Source organism: Caloenas nicobarica, chromosome 3 (genome assembly GCF_036013445.1).
Source record: "Caloenas nicobarica isolate bCalNic1 chromosome 3, bCalNic1.hap1, whole genome shotgun sequence".
Lineage (NCBI taxonomy): Eukaryota > Metazoa > Chordata > Aves > Columbiformes > Columbidae > Caloenas > Caloenas nicobarica.
Window position 1 is genome coordinate 100376412 of NC_088247.1, and position 17536 is coordinate 100393947.

The 17536-nt window shown below is 39.4% G+C and overlaps 2 protein-coding genes across 2 annotated transcripts in view; one reads left to right on the forward strand and one right to left on the reverse strand.

Annotated features, from left to right (window-relative positions):
• GPATCH2 (G-patch domain containing 2) overlaps nt 1-9807 on the reverse strand; it is a 123936-nt gene extending 114129 nt beyond the window's left edge. Inside the window, exons 1-2 of the mRNA XM_065631008.1 lie at nt 9585-9807; nt 1009-1722 (exon numbers count right to left, since the gene is read on the reverse strand). Coding sequence (XP_065487080.1) covers nt 1009-1722; nt 9585-9640 — 770 coding nt within the window. The 5' untranslated portion in view covers nt 9641-9807. The remainder of the gene's footprint in view (nt 1-1008; nt 1723-9584) is intronic.
• Nucleotides 9808-10088: 281 nt separating this feature from the next.
• Nucleotides 10089-17536, forward strand: part of SPATA17 (spermatogenesis associated 17) — a 97094-nt gene continuing 89646 nt past the window's right edge. The window contains exons 1-2 of the mRNA XM_065631009.1: nt 10089-10165; nt 15547-15636. Coding sequence (XP_065487081.1) covers nt 10098-10165; nt 15547-15636 — 158 coding nt within the window. The 5' untranslated portion in view covers nt 10089-10097. The remainder of the gene's footprint in view (nt 10166-15546; nt 15637-17536) is intronic.

Genomic DNA, 17536 nt, shown 5'->3' on the forward strand with positions numbered 1-17536 from the left:
TTTCCAACAATAACTGGTGTTAGTCGCTTACCACTAATACTGTCATTGCAGTAAGTAACTGATCTGTCTGCTTTGGTCAAAACCCCTGAGTACTCTCTGCATCTTAATTACACCTCTCTAGTAAGGAAAAGGCTTCACAATTTATAGAAAAAATGGCTATAAAAAAGCCAGGGACACTACTGCTGTCAAGCAATTGACCAAAACTATGTGTTTTAATATGAGCCTGTCTTGTCAACAGTTCTGCATTCAGAACCAGGCACATGAGATAAACATAATCAAGCTTACCAGGCCCTGCAGGTAACATCCCTTGTGTGTGGTGGAAAAATGACTTACACCTTACTGTGTTGTCAAAATAGTACTTTGGAAACAATTACCATTGTAGTATGACTGCTGTCTGGAATGGATGGATGAGGTGTACTGCCAAAGGGTCATCATTCCCCTATTTTTCTAATAGTAAGCTCAGGTGTTTCTGAACTGCAAATTGGTTTTTGCATTTCATAAATGATGTATAACCTTGGCAACCTGCAGACTCCTTATGCCCATGACGCATCAGAACATACTGTCTAAATGGTGACTCTAAACACTGACAACCTGTCTGATGAATAATCAAAGCAGCAGTGTCTAGAAAATGGAAAAAAAACGCTTAATTTTTGTCTGAGAACTGTCGCCAGTTGAAATACCCAGAAAAACACATTTTAAACTTTTGTACATTCTGCCATTTTTAATCTTGAAACAATTTAAATGTATTATTTCAAGAAACTGTTCTCTTGGTTATTCATTCCTCTGCTATACGACTCTCTATTTTACCCTGAATTCCTTAACCTGAGCAACTCATACATTTAAAAAATATTACTTAAAAAAGAGTAACTTCTTAAAACAGATATGACAGATGATAGCATTTTAACTCTGGAATTGAAGAAAAATCCAAAGATTGCTAAAGCAAACAACAGTAATAAAAGCGAACAAGTATTTTCTAAAATTTCTGTAAAAAGGAAGAGAAAGAATAACCTGTCACTCATGTTCTCATCTGAGCCTTTTTGCTCCTCATACTCCATTTTGTCCTTATTCGCTTGGTTCACTTCTTCATTTTCTATAACTACTCCTTCATCCAAGATTTCTGGTCCTTGTCGAGATGCAGCTACTTTTCTTTTTTTCACTTTGCTCTTGGAAAACTCTTGGTGTTGGTATGATTTATTGTCATTGTCCATTTCTTGATCTCTGCTGTTATCCTGCTGTTGAGTTATTGTCAGTGCATTAGCGACTTCTGATGGCAGATCTATTGCCATCCGTTTTACCTTTCTTCTCCTGCGCAAAGTTCTGTTTCCCAAACTGTCAACAGCCAAATCTGGTTCATGCCACAGAGGTCTTTTGCCTCTAATGTTATTTAAGTTTGAGGAAGGCCTCCGTTTAGCAACCAACAACTGATCGTCAGAGTCACTGTGGTCTTTCTTATTAGCATGATTCTCCCTGTAGTCCTTGTTTGATTCTTCTAAACTGGAATCAGAACCCTCACTTAAGCAGTGACCAGTCTCCCAAGGATGATGGGTGGTAAATGAACGTCTTTTTCGTCCCCTCCTTTTCCTTGCCTGTCGCTTTAGAAGACAAGACACACTTCGAGAATGATCTCCAGTATCAGCAAAACCTCCTCTGGCTTGCTCTGAACTTTCTTCCAGTGCCGAGACTAGATCGTGAACCAGCTCCTCCATGGTCCTACTGAAATGCCTATGTATTTCACAAAAAACAAACAAACAGAAATGCAAGAAAACAGCATAAGAATCTCGAGTGTTAAGTGTGAACTTTATAACAATTTAACCTGCCAAAATCATTTTAGTCACCATAGGCAAGGTAGTCTTAACGTCCATCCCATCAAGATTATTGTATTTGTACAGAGAGATAAAGCCTTGCCAACCAGTCCTACGCGATTTGCAACACATCAGCATACATTACTTTTAAAAAGTATCTTCCCAAATTTCTGTTTTGGAAAGAAGAGTGTTGTTTGTTTGTTTTTCCTTTTTTTTGACCTCTATTATTGTTTGGTTTTAATTCACCTCATCATGCTTTTATGATTTTCAGGGATTCCGCATGGGAAGATCAGAGACCATTCACTCTAACTGCGGGTAGGGAGCACATTTTAAATTTATGAATGGGAAATGGAACACATAATATTCCTCCTTGATAGTGTTTTAGGGAGTTCTATTTAAGAGTTGTCATAATCATCCTTAAAAAAATATTTTCTCTCTTAATGCTGCCTAAAAGCCAAAATGAAGTTAAACAGTAATTCTTTGATAGTGTATGTCTTTTTTTTTTTAATAGAGACTAATTCTGTCCTTCCAAATGGCTGATATCTGTCTGATTTTTTTAAGAAATATTGATTCAATGTAGTGATATTAAGTTGAGAGAGTACTCTGCTACAAGTAACTCTAGAGTATTACACGCAAAATTTCCCACCATGTAGGCACTCGTTCATAGAATCACACACTTGTGTAAGGAAAAAGATCCTTAAACGCACACAGTGTTTGATTAAGGCCTTGTCCTTCACATGTTTTGCTCCTTCCTGCTTGAATTTCACTAGCATTTAGCACATCTTTAACTCAGTATACTTTGGTAAGTTCACCCATATTCACATGAACATGATTATGAAAGGAAGAGAAAACATTAAATATTTGCTGCAGAACTTCCTCCTCCTCTGAAGGCTGTGAACCTTCTCAGTAACCACCGCAACCAGGTTCTCTCATCAAAGCATCAGAAGACCTCTGTCATTGAGGTAAAGCAGAGAATAATGTTCATGCTCTTTACTACATTACACAAACTGATAAATGTGGAAGACATTCAGTAAATTATGTACAAGATGTTTAAAAGCAAGACTCTTCAATTTGTTTTACAGTACAAAATGACGAAGGAAATCAACAAATAGTTTTCTACCCACACCAGCAGAGATGTACATGTGGAAAAAATCTAGACACACAGCACACAGTTTCCCTCTCTCACTTACCACAAACTTTAATGTTAAAGGTACTTAATGGTGATGGCTGAATGGACGGACAGTCATGACCATAAAGTACACAAATTTCAAATATTAATGGTGAAACTGAAGAGCACATTTAAGAAATCCAAGCTGGTTATGAAATATCTTACCTAAGAAATTTATACTCTCCTTCTAAACAATTTTCAGAGACAAACATTTCAAATGCAAGATGTAACAATAGCATGGAGAGTAATAGAAACACAAGCTCATTTAGTATTCCTGAAACTACTGTGTCACTTGCATTTATTTCTCATGCCTCTTTTTCTGTCTTGCTGTAATCTCTAGTCCTATTACTCCCTCTTAAACTAACATTTTCTTTGGCTCTTAGTGCAGCAGAATCATCATATTATCTTGTAAAGGATGAGACAGCCCTGGAAGAATGCTATACTTCTCCTTAATCCATTTGGTTCACAAGAATCAAAACCTCAATAATCACATGAAAATACTTCTCAGAAATAAGGGAAGCAACACAGTAGGAAAAGCAATCCAAATGAAGCAATGATTTTCTGACAATTCAGAGAGAACGAGAAAAGTGGAAGAAAATGAACCCAGAATTTACTTTGTAGAATCAAAACTATTTAAAACTAATTCTTCAAGTTTTCAAAGTTACTGCAGAGGGTTTTTGGGGTGTGTGTGGAAATATTATTTGGGTTTTACTTTGGTTTTTTTTTTTGCCTGTGTAGTAAGAATTCCAAACACCAGTGGAGGCAAGTCCAGGTATATTTGTACAAGGTTTCTACACATGCTGCTTGAACAGAACCCACACTCAGGTCTTAAAATGAACAGGTTTCTGCTAACATGACAGAACATGAACTAGCACATATAATCTCTGGAGCTCAAAGTAAAAGTGGAAGGAAAAACAGGGACACTGATGTCTTACATCATAGTTAATGATCAATTTGTACATCCATATGGATAACCATATCACTAAAATCAATGTAGCTCCTAGAGTGTGCATACTAATTTACTCCAGATAATGGCATAAGCATGGTAGTAAACTTGCCTTAATTCTATAAAATAGATCAAATAGATCAAACACAACATATGCAGCTTGGATTTATATATCTGATCTAAACTTGCCTTGAATTCTCCCCAAAATACTGTCAATACAGATGTTGCCAGGTCAAAAGATAAAACTTAAGAGGAGTGAACACCCTTAAGCATTTTTAAAGGGATAATATGATTCTTAAGAGGCACTGAGCAGTAAGGCACTTACTTTCCATCAGACTATAACTTTGAATCTTATGCACTCCTGCAATTAATCTTTCCTACTGAGTATCAGGTCTCTTCATTGCAACTCCTGAACTAAGATCTGTATAGGGCAGAAACCTTGTTTACCCTAAACATTACAGCCATAGTCTCATGTATAATAACTGCATCCTAACTACATTATCTCTTGGATGGATCAGACAAATTAATACTATAATTACTTCAACATATTTCCTTAGGATTATTATGAGAATTACTTGACCAATTTGGGTCACTGGAAGCCTCTTTGTAATAGATTGAGAATACAATACACAATTTACTTCAGCTTTTTGTTCACACTGCACTTTCAACATGCCATTGGTTGATATTAAAACTCCTTATCCTGAAATCCCAAGAAATCTCTTTTGATTGATTTTACTAGAGCTCTCATTTCTCTTCCTATAATTGAAGAAAAAAAAAACCCTGGCAATAACAACTAGATAGAACAGTTAATCTGAAACTTGCCTCCAAAATTCAAGAGTGTTTTTCTATTACAGCATTATTTATCAGACCAACTCAGTTTTGCAACTTTCTCCATTGTTCACAACCAGCTGTCAAGCTTGTATTCCAAACTTGTGAAGTAATTTTAATCATCACTGCAGATGTCACCATATCAAAAATACTTGCACTTGAAATAGGTTGAAAAATAACTATAGGAAACATTAAAGGCATTACCAGTGAGTATCAACTGCAGTCAGTAAGATGAAAAATTTCAAAGGCTGTAATAAGGAATGTAGAACAACATATTGAGATACATAAAATATTAAGTTGAGTCGTAGTTTAGCATGACTCACATAAGGCTATAAAAATGCTGTTATAGCAACAGCCCACAGCTAGCAATAAACTGTAATGTCTTCACTAGGAGAAGATTCTGTTTTACTATAAGAAAATCTAGTTTGTCTACACTGACCTTTACATTTATCTGAAGCAATTTTAATGTAGTTCACCGAAGGCTGACCCAGTTGCTCTCTAATCCTTACCAGAACAGACCATGGAAGTACTGTTGCAGGAAACAGTATAACTGCTTTCACCTACTATAAAACAGTTCACTCAGCTTGCGTTCAGCATTCATGATTGTATTGAAACTCCTAATGGAAATAACGGGCACTTGCTTTTTCAGTGAAAATCAAGTATCGTATTTGTTCACTTCCCACCAAAAGCATATAACAATATAGAGCTCCAACTGCTCACTAAATATTTAACAAACACACACTGATGGGAAAGCTAATTTAGTTGCACAACTCAAAGAGAGGCAATATCTCTTACTAAACCAACAGCTGCATTTACATTTACTTTCTAGTTCTATACCTTCTCCTGTTAAACAGACACGAGGTTTCTTGCAGCCAAAGTTATGCTGCATCTGTGTCTTATCTATTCTGAAAAGACAAATTATTTTTGTTATTTTCACAACCCAACTTGATCACAAGAGGACAAGAAAAATTAAGTAGCTCCTTGAACGTGATAATTACAAAAGCTGACTTTCTATAATCTTTTCCCATACGGATTCTCTGATGTCTCGTAACAGCTGTACTCACAGTGTACTTTTATTTTCAGACAGGTGCTAATTCAAATCCCATTTCTCCACCTCAGACTCACAAAGCCTTGGAAACATTAGTTTTGAGATCTCTGCTTTATTGACAAATGTGACTGAAATGTGTATTGAAGAGGTGTAAGTACTTCGGAGGAAGCAGCAGATAATAAATCTCACTGCCTTGCCTAAAGAATTTATGGATTTAAAAAGAGAGAAGCCTCATGGTTTTGAGGATACAAAAAGGGGAAAGCAAAACAGAGCAATACAACTTAGTTAAAAGTATATATAGCTAGCAAGAGACAATGATAGATGAAGAAATATCTGATAAACCCATGTTACACAGAAGCTTATAGTATACATCAGAAACAGAAGTTGTGCCTTGATTATTCAAACTCACCTGTCATCAAATGGCCCATCACCAAGAGGACACAAAGCATCTAGCTCCATGTCGACACCTATTTATGTCCTTAGGCACTGTCTGCTGGACAACCAAAACGCATTCTACCCTGTACCAACCATTGCTGGGGAGCACAAGAGCTCAATATCAAGCTATAGAAAATCCTTCCACTCTGAGGATCCTGCCCAGTGCTTCCTGTAAAGACTAAGAGCCAACACACTGGCAACACATTCAGAGTAAACTGGATTTGCAGACCAAAAAAACTTAATACAAGTCAAATTTTTGTACTATAAAATTTAAAAATGTGACAGTAGCAGAACAGAAACTTCCAGAAATTAAATGTGAGAAAACAATTATTTTGAGTTTCATATAAGATAGTGTGAACAGTTATAAGAATTGAGGACTCTTGAGACAACTGAAGAGACAACTATATCTGAAAAGGGAAAAACAAACTCAAAATCCCAGGCTATTTCTCATCTTCAAGGTATGCCAACTCTCCTTTTTTATAGTCAGTTATGTGCGTATATAAATCAGTTTCACAAAACAATAAACATATAGGAGGAGTTTAAAAAAATGAAGATTTATGAGTCATTGTTCTACAACTAAAGACATTACTACTACACTTGCTGGAAACTTCTACAAACTCTTTCTATATCAAATATACAACGCTAATACATTTAATTGTAGACAATTACTAGCAACATTTTATTCCTCTAATCACACATGACACATCAATTCTTGGTACCAACTATGTATTTGAGAAACTTCTTTAGACAAGCTTTGAAATTTCCTCATATATATGTCCTATACAACAAAAAAAATATTAGTATTTGAGGAATGATGGAATTTTATCAACCGATTATGCTGCAGATCCTCCTGAAGTTAGGGCCGGACAAACTTGCAGTGAGCACACCTGACTTTTCTACAACTGCTGCTTATCTAAGAAGGCCCAACAGTAAGTACTATCAAGTCTACTCACATTTAACAATGAAAAAGTGTTCAGTATAGAGCAATGGTAAACAGTCAGAAAGATGCTGACATGAACTGCATTTAATAAGGCTCTAACACAAATGAATTGGTCAGCCAGAAATGAGATTTGGAGCAATTTATCATGAGAGGTAGCAATTCTTGCAATCCCATTGCTGCTATTAACTGATATGCTTGCCCTTTTCAGAAGTATGACTTCATTAATTAAGTGACAAGATGGAGATTCACAGGAACTGTCAAATGATGGTAATATGCTATAGCACCAAAGTCATCATCAAAAGAAACAGAGTTCCCAGTAAATACCTAAAATGCAAACTATTCCTAAATAGTATTCACAATATAAATGAAAAACATTCAGCTTCAGAGAAGCTTTACCACCCAAAGTGAACACACTCTGTAGCTGTTCTGAATCTACTCAATCTTTAGGGCCTTAATGTTTTTAAAAACACAAGTTCTTAATTTTCTACATCAAGTATTAAACATTGAAAAAAATATTTTCCTGCATCTTACTTGAATGGGTTTCCTTTAACAGACAGCTTCTGAAATAACTTTTACATAAGGAAAGAGAGCAGCTCTGAGGAAAAGTCAGATTTTTAACAGCTCTTCCTTCAGAACTGCTAAACTAACAGTCCCATAGATAAGATTTCAGTAATTCTCTCTGTACTGAATTCCTCTGGGAAGTATATTTGCACAAGCAAAATCATTACTGTCAGATGACAATTACAGAAGAATATTCCAAATTCCCATACCTTGGGTTGCTGAACACTATTGTTAAAGCCACTGGAACTAAGTTACTTTATGTGGACACAAAATAGTGACATTTAAAGACAAATGACAGATTAAGTATATAATAACCTTCTCAGAGTACAGATACAAGTTTGAAATGTCTTCAGCAATGTTCCTACTGTACATAGCATTAGTACTGAATTAAAAATACTTCTGTCACTAGAGTATACTTCATTGCCTGCAGCATCTTGAATCACATCAACAGTAGTTACATTTACACCAGGCAAATTTGCATTCCTAGTAATACTGACAAACAACTTCTAGCAAATATATATTATATGGGCAAATAAAACCCCTCTTTGAAAGCTTTCTCATCTAGAAAAATGTAAAGAAGCCATGAAAATACCCACAGGAAAAAAAAAGTGGTGGTGTCAGCAGAAGTGAAGGAGGAATGGAGTTTCCTACAAAAGAAAGATAAGTGTGGAGCCTTTCTCTTCCTCTTCTTCCCCGGGAAAAAAACCAAAACAAACCAAAAAATTTCGGATCTGGGAACTCAATTGGCAGGTGTACATACCATAGCCTCAAGGCCTCCCAGTATCAACAGTCAAGAAAAAAAACCCAAACATAAACAAAACCTCACCATGCTCCTCTCCACTTCCATTAATAAAAGTGACATGAACTAGAAGTTACACACATCAGTTGATGCCTAACATACCACAAGATACCTAACATTTCATGAAGCAAATGAAAGGCTTCCTGGCTGGTTGTTCAGGATGTCTTGCTTCCATCCAGTCTCTCCACTACTAGTCTTTATATTTCCACCGCCTATTAACAAAACCCTCCCCTTTTTCTATTCAGTTATTCAGCTCCCCCTTTTCACAGTTCTACAGTAAAAGCCATATGGCCTTTCAGGTCACTATGCTAGTATATGGAATTATGTAAAACATAGTATATAGAACTATGTAAAGCTGTGAACTCTATTGCAGCAGAACTGACCACACTTTCCTTGCTCATTAGCTATAGCTGCACTTGTTGATCCTTGGTTTGCAATAAAATAGCTTCAGAGCAGCAACCACACCAACCGGTCGTTTCAGCCGCGTAGGCTGCAGAGGGGTTTGGCCTTAACAGGGTCTACCACAACTAGAAAAACCAAAACAAACACAAAAAACTAAATAAGCTTGTAAGAGAAGTTCTGATTTACCGTTTGTCTGCTGTCCCTTTCTAGCAACGAGAGAAAGTTTTCTTTCTCCAGCCCACTGCTCGCTTATAAACGCGGCGCCCGCTTGAGACGTGCCAGCAGCACCTGCCACGCCTGCAGCCCCTCCGGCCCCGGAGGCCTGGGGCGGAGAGCAAAGCACCGACTTCTCTCCCCCCGCGTACCCGGCAGCAGCAGCGGGGGAGAGCAAGCCGGGAAAGGCCTGGCAGCCGGCCGGGCAGCGGGGAGGGATGGCCGGGGCGGGGGCAGCGCTTGCCCCCACGTTTCCAAGTCCCGCACACGGCGCGGATATGGTGTCTCTGATCCCCTCCCCCCCCCAAAACCGGCACCACCCCCGCGGCTCCGCAGAAGGGCAAGAGGCGGCGGAGCCGTGTGTATCCCCCGGGCGGCGCCGCCGCCGAACGGCCCCGCCGAACGGCCCGGTCACCCGCCGCGCCCCCGGGCCTGGGCTTACCAGCTCTTTCTCGCCGCCTGAGCTCGGGTCGGGGTAGGCTCAGCGACCCGGAACATGAACCCGGCGCCTCCCCCGGCCGCTCCCCGGGGAGGCTGGCGCCACTTCGCAGAGACTGGGCCGCTGGGACACGGGGCGGGGGCCAGCGGCAGCGCCGGGGGCTGGCGAGGGAGGCCGGGAGAGGAGGACGCGGGTGGTCAGAGCTGCTCCTCAGTCCCCCATGATGAGAGCCCGGAAGCAGCTGCGGCACCGGGAGGAAACTGGGCGCGACCATCTCAGCTCTATCCCCTCCCTCTCTGGCCCACTGCCCGGCGGCGCCACGTCCCCTCCAGCACCCCCGGCCTTGGCCGTTCTTCTGCTCCGGTCCCGCTCCGCGAGGCTTCCGCTGCCCACGGTGCTCCGCCGTTCCCTGCCGGCAGGGCTGCGGTGGGGAAAGCCACCCCCGCGCCTGAGTGGAGTGGTACAGCCCCGTTGCCATGGTGGCGGCGTCGGGAGGGCGGGGTGGAGGGAGGGAGCATGGCCGCCCTGGCCCGGCTTCAGGCGAGGCTGTCGGGGCTGCGGGAGGAGTATTACCGTAGGAAAAGGTAACCGGGTGTGCCGGTGTGGGGCGGGACGCACCTCCTCATGCTGGGCTGGCGCTGGCGGGGCGGGCAGCCCCCCATCTCCCCCGGCAACGAGATGGCGGCACTCCCGCTGAGAACGGTTTAGCTCTAACCCCCCCGCCTCCCGGCAGCACCCACCCCCTTCCCCCAGATACCGCCAGCGTGATCTGAGGACACCCGATCGCAGCAGCGCAGCTTCTTTAAGGCGTCCGTTCGTGCATTGAAAATAGTGTCCCTCTCTTCCCCCGCCCCGTGCTGATTTTGAGGGAAAAGGAGCCTCTGGAAACTCCCGAGAGGCGCTGAGCCCCGGCAGCCGGTCCCCTCTTACCGCGGAGCCGGCCCCGTCCCGTCCCGGCAGCCGCCTCCCCGCTCCCTCCTGCCGGCCGCGCTCCCGCTGCGCTGCCCGTCCGGGCCGGTCACTCCCGGGGAGCCGCACGCCAGCCGGGAGCCCCTGTTTTGCTCCCTCAAATCTGGAACTTTCACTGGACGTTTAGTTTGTCCCGTTGAAAGGCACCAGTTTCTTAGTTTGGTTTTTTTGTTTGTTTGTTTTTATTTGGTTTTTGGTGACTTGACGGGGAACCCCCAGCTCCCGAGCGAGTTGATATGTGTTATCCACGCTGTTTAAAATTGAGCTGCGTTTCTAAATTAGATTGTGCTGCTTGAGTTTCTAGTACTTGGGACACGTTTTGTCTTTCTCTGCTGGGTTAAGGAGATATTTATTCTACCGAAGATCCAAAATGTCCCATGTAGAGACTGGCAGGTTGATCGACCACGTCACCTGTTACCCTTCCCTGAGTGGGACTGTTTGTGCTGCCGAGTTTTCTCACTGCTAAGGTGGCATTGGCCAGCTTTTCCAAAATCAGATTTTAGGAAAAAAAACTGTTTCAAGACCTATATCAATATTGCATAGCTTTGTCCTGTAAACACTTTTATTCAACTGTATTATTGCTGCTGCTGTACATGTAATGTCTAATACTCAAAATAGAAAAAAGCATAGTTGCCATAGTTGCAGTTTTGTTTCTTCTTCACTAGTTTATGAATCATTTATTTTAGAATCTAATTACGACATCATTAGCATGAATAACAAAGCTCCCAGACATCACTGAAACTTACATAGAGTTCAAGGCCACCCTGCATATAAAGTGTCGTGTTTTCCTGTTCTTTCCCTGAACTTCAGCTTGTACTCTTGTGGCTGTACATACAGCACTTCACTCAACGAGCATCAGTTACAGGAGACTATGCTTGTATTTCATGTATTTCAGGTTAGAAAGAGCAGACTGAGCCAGACATGGTAATCCATTGGAGGGCAGCATGCTTGGTGTTTGGGGACTGTTTTTTTGGCAGAGCTTTCCAAAAATGAATTGTTTCCTTTTTAAGAATTGTCCATCAGTTTCTTAAAATTCAGATTTTCAGCTGAGATTTTAAATGAGAGGCTTCAAATAATCCAGCTCAGCAAATGAAGGGCTGGTCAGTAATCTGATCTTTGTTCTTTAGGGTAAAAATCTTGGACTACTTCAACACAGCTGTCAGTAAAATCCTGAAACAAATTAGAATATCTTGTTTAGACATCCTGGTAGATCTTTATATAACTTTTAAACTTAACAAGTAAGTTTTGGGCATTAAAGAGTGTCAAATTTGCAGTGGTCTTTGAAGTATTTTTTAAGCATTTGTATTTGGCAGTCAGATATCAGCTTTCATTTCCCTTTCAGAACCAAGTTTTATCTACATAATGTAATAGAACCATTAAATTTGCCAAATCTGGGATGTTGTGAGCACATGAGTCAGTATAATCTGTGTGGTAACTCATCATTCACAAACAGTTTGAGGACATTCAGACAAAAATACATGATAAAAAAACAGTTAATTATTCTATGAAGTCAGTGTTCTGCAGTGAAATACCAGATTCCCTGAAGGATCAGAGTTGATCTGAAGCATCAGAAGGTGCAGAAGAATATAAATTATCAAGTATTTACTTTTTTCTGTATGTTGCCCTGTTTGCAAATACCTCCAATGGTACAACTTGAAGGATTTAGTTCCATGTGTGTCAAACACATTTTAAGAAAAAAGAAAAATCTTTCTTCATGTATCCGTTAAGACCTAAAAGCAGAATTCTGTAGAACATCTAGAACACATAGACCCTCCAGAGCAGCTTGACTTAAAGCAACCCTGGTGAAAACTAAGTACTCTTGCTAGCAATTAATGCTGCAGGAGGACCATAATAATTGAAGTGCCTTAGAGTAAATCCCCAAATCGGAAAACTTCTTGTACCTTTCAAAATGCATTTGCTATTTTAGGACTCTGCTCCTGTTCCATTAAAAATTAGGACAGGTTGATGACTTTACTGTCTTGCCTGTTAATTGTGGTTAGACAGGTTTGCCTGATCTTAATAAGGTCTTTCTGATCTTAATAATGTTCCTGTGATGCTTTATACAGAACTCTGTTTATGTCAGAGGTATGAGGCCTTCTAAACCGACTGCATCTTTTTGGGGAAAGCACCTTTCTAGGGAAGGACTTGCTTAATGATGGCACAATGAAGAAATGCTATAAGCGTGCACCTCAAGTAATGTCCGCACCTCAAGTAATGCCCTAGCAGCATAAGCATTAGAATATACAGGATCTGTTAGTGCATTCTCTTATTTTAAGTGTTAAACACTTTGTCACTTACTCATTCCAGAAGCTAGTTTTATTTACTGTAACATCTATATGCCATTTTCTGACCTGAAGCATGCCTTTTTAACATTCAGTAAAGTCTTACTCTAAAAGCGTAATTCAAACAGTATGACAACTATGCAGTTTGATCAGGAAGGGCAGATACCAGCTTGAGCCGCTTAGACCTCAAACTACTTCTGCTGTCAAGGCCAGTTGAAAGTGCTTGTGGAACTATACTTGTAAGAAAAACAAGTCCTTTGTTTGTCTGCTTCAATAAACTTACAAGGACTTCTAAACTGACTTGGCCAGGCAAGACAGAATGCTAACAGAAAAATGTAACAGGGAATAATAGAGGAGAAGGCTTCTGCTCTTCCAGAAGCAGACTGTTGCTATTGCAAAGTGGGTAGGACTGGTTTTGGAGCTGTCACCTCTGACATGGCCAGTCCCATATGCCCTTCATTTCCAGGCTGAAATCATGGCTGCCTGTCCAGGTCCAAATCGCTCATACCCTTTTAATCAAAATCATTTACCTCTGGGTAAAAGTGTTCTGGAGGTGTCAGCTTCCTGTGAAGTCTGGGAAGCTGCACAACAGAGGAACAAGGAAGCTCTTTAGCACAAATACCAGCTTTGATATCAACTTATTTTTGGTCCTAGGTAAAAAAGTCTGCTCCACAGTTTCCAGGTACTGGACAGGTCTGCTGCATGTCAGATGAAAATTTGTCCCCACTTACTGTTATTTGAGAGCACATGCCGCACCAGATGACACAAAATGAATGGAGCTAATGCTTGTTGATCTCTGGTAGTAAATCTGTGTTTTGTTTTTCAAGAAATATAATGAGGATAATCCTAATTTATCAGATAAAAATTAATCTTGTTAGTGTTTACTGAGGCAATTAATGTTGACAAAACACTTTGTTAGGAGAGCTAAGATCAACTAGTTAAGAAAACAAACTCATAGTAACCTAATTGTTCTTTTGCAGCAGGTGTAACAAATTGAGCTATTTGGTAAATATGTTCCCAATAAAAATGGGATAGCAAAAAAATCCATGACAATTACAATAGAAGTTTAAATTCAAAGACTTTATAGTTATTGACATTTTGAAATAAACAAACAAGTAAATAAAAGCTAGAGGTGATCTCCTAGCTGTGTTCTACTGCTCAGCATTGAAACTCATCGTAGTAATGATTTCTTCCTGCACTCTCTGAAAAGTCTCTTTCGGACTCATACATTTCTTTAATCTCTTTTTAGATTCATGGTTTTCCTTACATGACTTTTAGCTTTGTCACAAACACTATTCTTCTAATAGTCCGTCACAGAATGAAGGCAAGGAAGGACTATCTCCTGGAATTGTTTTCTGACTTTCTTTCCCACTTGTGTACATGCCTTTTCCTTGTACTGTGTCATTTGATACAAAGCTTTGACAGCTAACAGTTCCTGAAAATCGCCTCAAAGTCATCGGTTCTCAGTCTACAACCATCTTGCATCTTCAGCTGCCTCGCCAGTATCACTTTCTGGATAACCTTTCTTCTTGTGCAACTTAAAAACAAATTCTTCATTTTTCTCTGTATTCTCCCTTTTTCGTTAGTTGCTCTAGCATCTATATTAATCAATGATGCAACTCTAGCGTATTTTCTAATTATGTTGTTTCCTTTCGTTCCCTCCTTGCCTGTCTGCAGCACATGCCACTATGCTGCCAGTTTCCTTTATACATTATCTCCAAAATCCATGTATTTGAATTTCCATTGTGAAAAGTCTGGTCAAGACTCAATAAACTGTTGCATTGACTACTATAACTCCATGTAAGAGACTGCCGTGGTCATCCCTTTGGAATCTATCCAAATTACTAACACCATTTGTTACCAGTTCCCAGCTTCTTTTTAAGCCACACTAAGATTTCTTATCCTGACATTCCAGGCCTTCTAAATTTTGGAAATTTCCACATCCAGTTTCTTTTCTATGCTTTCATTCTTCTAACTCATAATGGTTTTAGCTTACCATTGTATCTCACTTTCCTTCAGTCACCCCTCCTTCTTTTTCTTATTTCTCCCCTTTAAATTCCTCCCTAAGAAACTAGCTAAAAGGTCCAAATCCTCGATTTTCACCCTGTAAGATCAGCTCATATTCATTAAAAGAATCTACAGACAAGGTGTGTATCTGTCACCATTATTGATGCTATCACTGTCTAGGTAATAAACAATTAAATATTTTGTATCTATCATAAAACAATGTATTTGAAGTAGATTTCACCCTTAATATATGCTTCTCATCAATTCACATTTATCGTGATAATATTGACCACGGTTAATTTATTTAATGTTTGTGTAGATATACAATTTTATACATACCTACAGGATTTTTGTTATCATTCAGGCCCAATTATCATTAAAGCATTATCCACCTATTTCACCTACAACGGAAGAAATCCATGACGTGCTAACATGGATATTCAGTATTGTATGGGAATAAAAAGTACCCTCTCCCAAACCTTACATCATCTGCAAGTTGCAATACTTTTTATTTTGTTTTCTTCATAACATACAACTAGTGTAGTTTATATTGTTCTGCACTATTATTCAACTATGCAGAATTAAAAAGTGAAATACCTGGCGAAAAAAGATCACACACTGCAACGGTAAGACATATTTAGAAGAATTTTTCTGCTTTAGTTCTATATTACCATGCTGACAAGTATTACTACTTTTTATATTTTCAGGTCTATAGATGAAGACAGAAAAATAGAGTACAAAGCTGCTGTCAAAATCCAGAGCTGGTTTCGAGGATGCAGAGTTCGAGCCTATCTGAGGTAGTATTGTATGTGAAGCCTATTTTAATCTGTATTCCAGTCTTGATTTTTCCCCCAAATTTCTCATGGTACTACTTGATTTTAACAAAATGGGAGCATTTGGAAAAAACCAACCAAACAAAACAAAACCAAAACCACCACCACCAACAACAAATGTTATTCTGCTTTTAAATAGAATTAAATATATGCTGCGCCACTCTAAAAAATAATAATTTTTTACTTTCAGAACTGCAAAAAATTAAAATGGCTTGACGCTAGTAAGTAAAATTGACGTGATACATCTTCAGAATAGATACACAATATTGTTTGAGAAATCTTGGCATGACTGGAAAAAAAAGATGTCCCTGAGATATGCTGTTTGCAGAGAGTTTTCTTATCTCTGTTTTTGTGGATGTTACAGAAAATTTGCCCAGTGAGTACATGGTAACTGGACTCTTACTGTAAAAATTTAAGTTCTGCTGGATTTGATCAGGTAACTTCAAAAAATCTTTCTTTACGTCATTTTCTTCATTTATAAATTAGACACCATTTACAATTACTTTGTTCTATAAAATGCCATATCGACACTGATATAAATTTTTTTGAAACACTGTAGTTGGTCCCTTCTCCCAAGAGGCCCTCCTCCATTTTTTATGATCATAAGCCCAAGTGGTCAAACTCGTATACTTGAATTTCTGTGTCTGCATAAAAATTAAGGCTGTGAGGGAGAGGGATTTTTACATCTTCTAGTTTGACCTCTTGCCTATTGCAAGTCATTATATATCATCCATACATACTGTATCAAGCCTAAAGAATCAGAAGGTTAAATAAGAATTATCCCTTCATGACCAATATTTCCTTCATAAAAAGATAGACTAGAGCCATTATGTGCATTTGTTAAAAAAAGGACTGGTAAGCTGGTTCAAGTGTGGTGTTGGAGGACCCAGCCATCACATACAAGTGTTCAGCATGCAAATAAACATGATGTTTCAGTCCTCCAAGGAATATCAGCTATGCCATCAACATCAAAAAGCCCCTACAGAGGATTGGTTCATGCCCCTCTGTTTCCAACACGAGTAACAACAGCACGCTGCAGAAGAAAGTGAAAACCCAAGTGTCTTTGCCAATCTAGTCTGTACAAAACCCCACACGTTTGTATTTAGCATTGAACACCATAAGAAGAACAACAGAATTGTAATGAGCATGTCAGAAGAACTAAATCAGCGAAGCATAGAAGTGGATTTTCTCTGCAACTATGTACAGAGTGATCCTGCTCAGTGTCTCCTTTCCAAAGACGGATGTGGTGTCTGACTTAAGAGCACAGGCTCAATATAGCCAGTTGTTAGTGTTGGGAATTACCCTCTCATGTAGGTCCTTTGAATTACCTGCAGGAAGAAACTGCCTCTGCTGAGTGACTCTAGCTGTACTGCAAGGCTTCTAAATACGATGTCCATAGTTAGGTGGTATGAATGCTCCCCAAAGTAATGATAGCATTATTTTCTGCAAAATTAATGAGACACATAAATTATGGAATTTCTAGTAGCATAATCAAGTATATATAATAAGGAGAGAGTAAAGATTTACTTGCAACTGAACAAGGTATAATTTTATAAAAGCAAAAATGTAGTCTAAAAATGTCAGGTATCTGTGGGGTTTATTACATATTTAAAAATTCTAAAGCTGTGAAAATCTTGCATGTGACTGAAAAAATTCTGAACCGGTCAGATATGCTGGTTAAAACCATTCATGAAGGTACAATCATCTGTCATGCAAATTTCTCTCATAAAACTTTTGCAATGATAACTGAAATAGTATATAGATAAGTTTGCCATAATGCGTTTTTTCCAAAAGTAAGGTGTGTGTGTGTATAAATATTGGTTTACAAGTGTGTATGTGTGTGCATATGTATATATGCAGACAT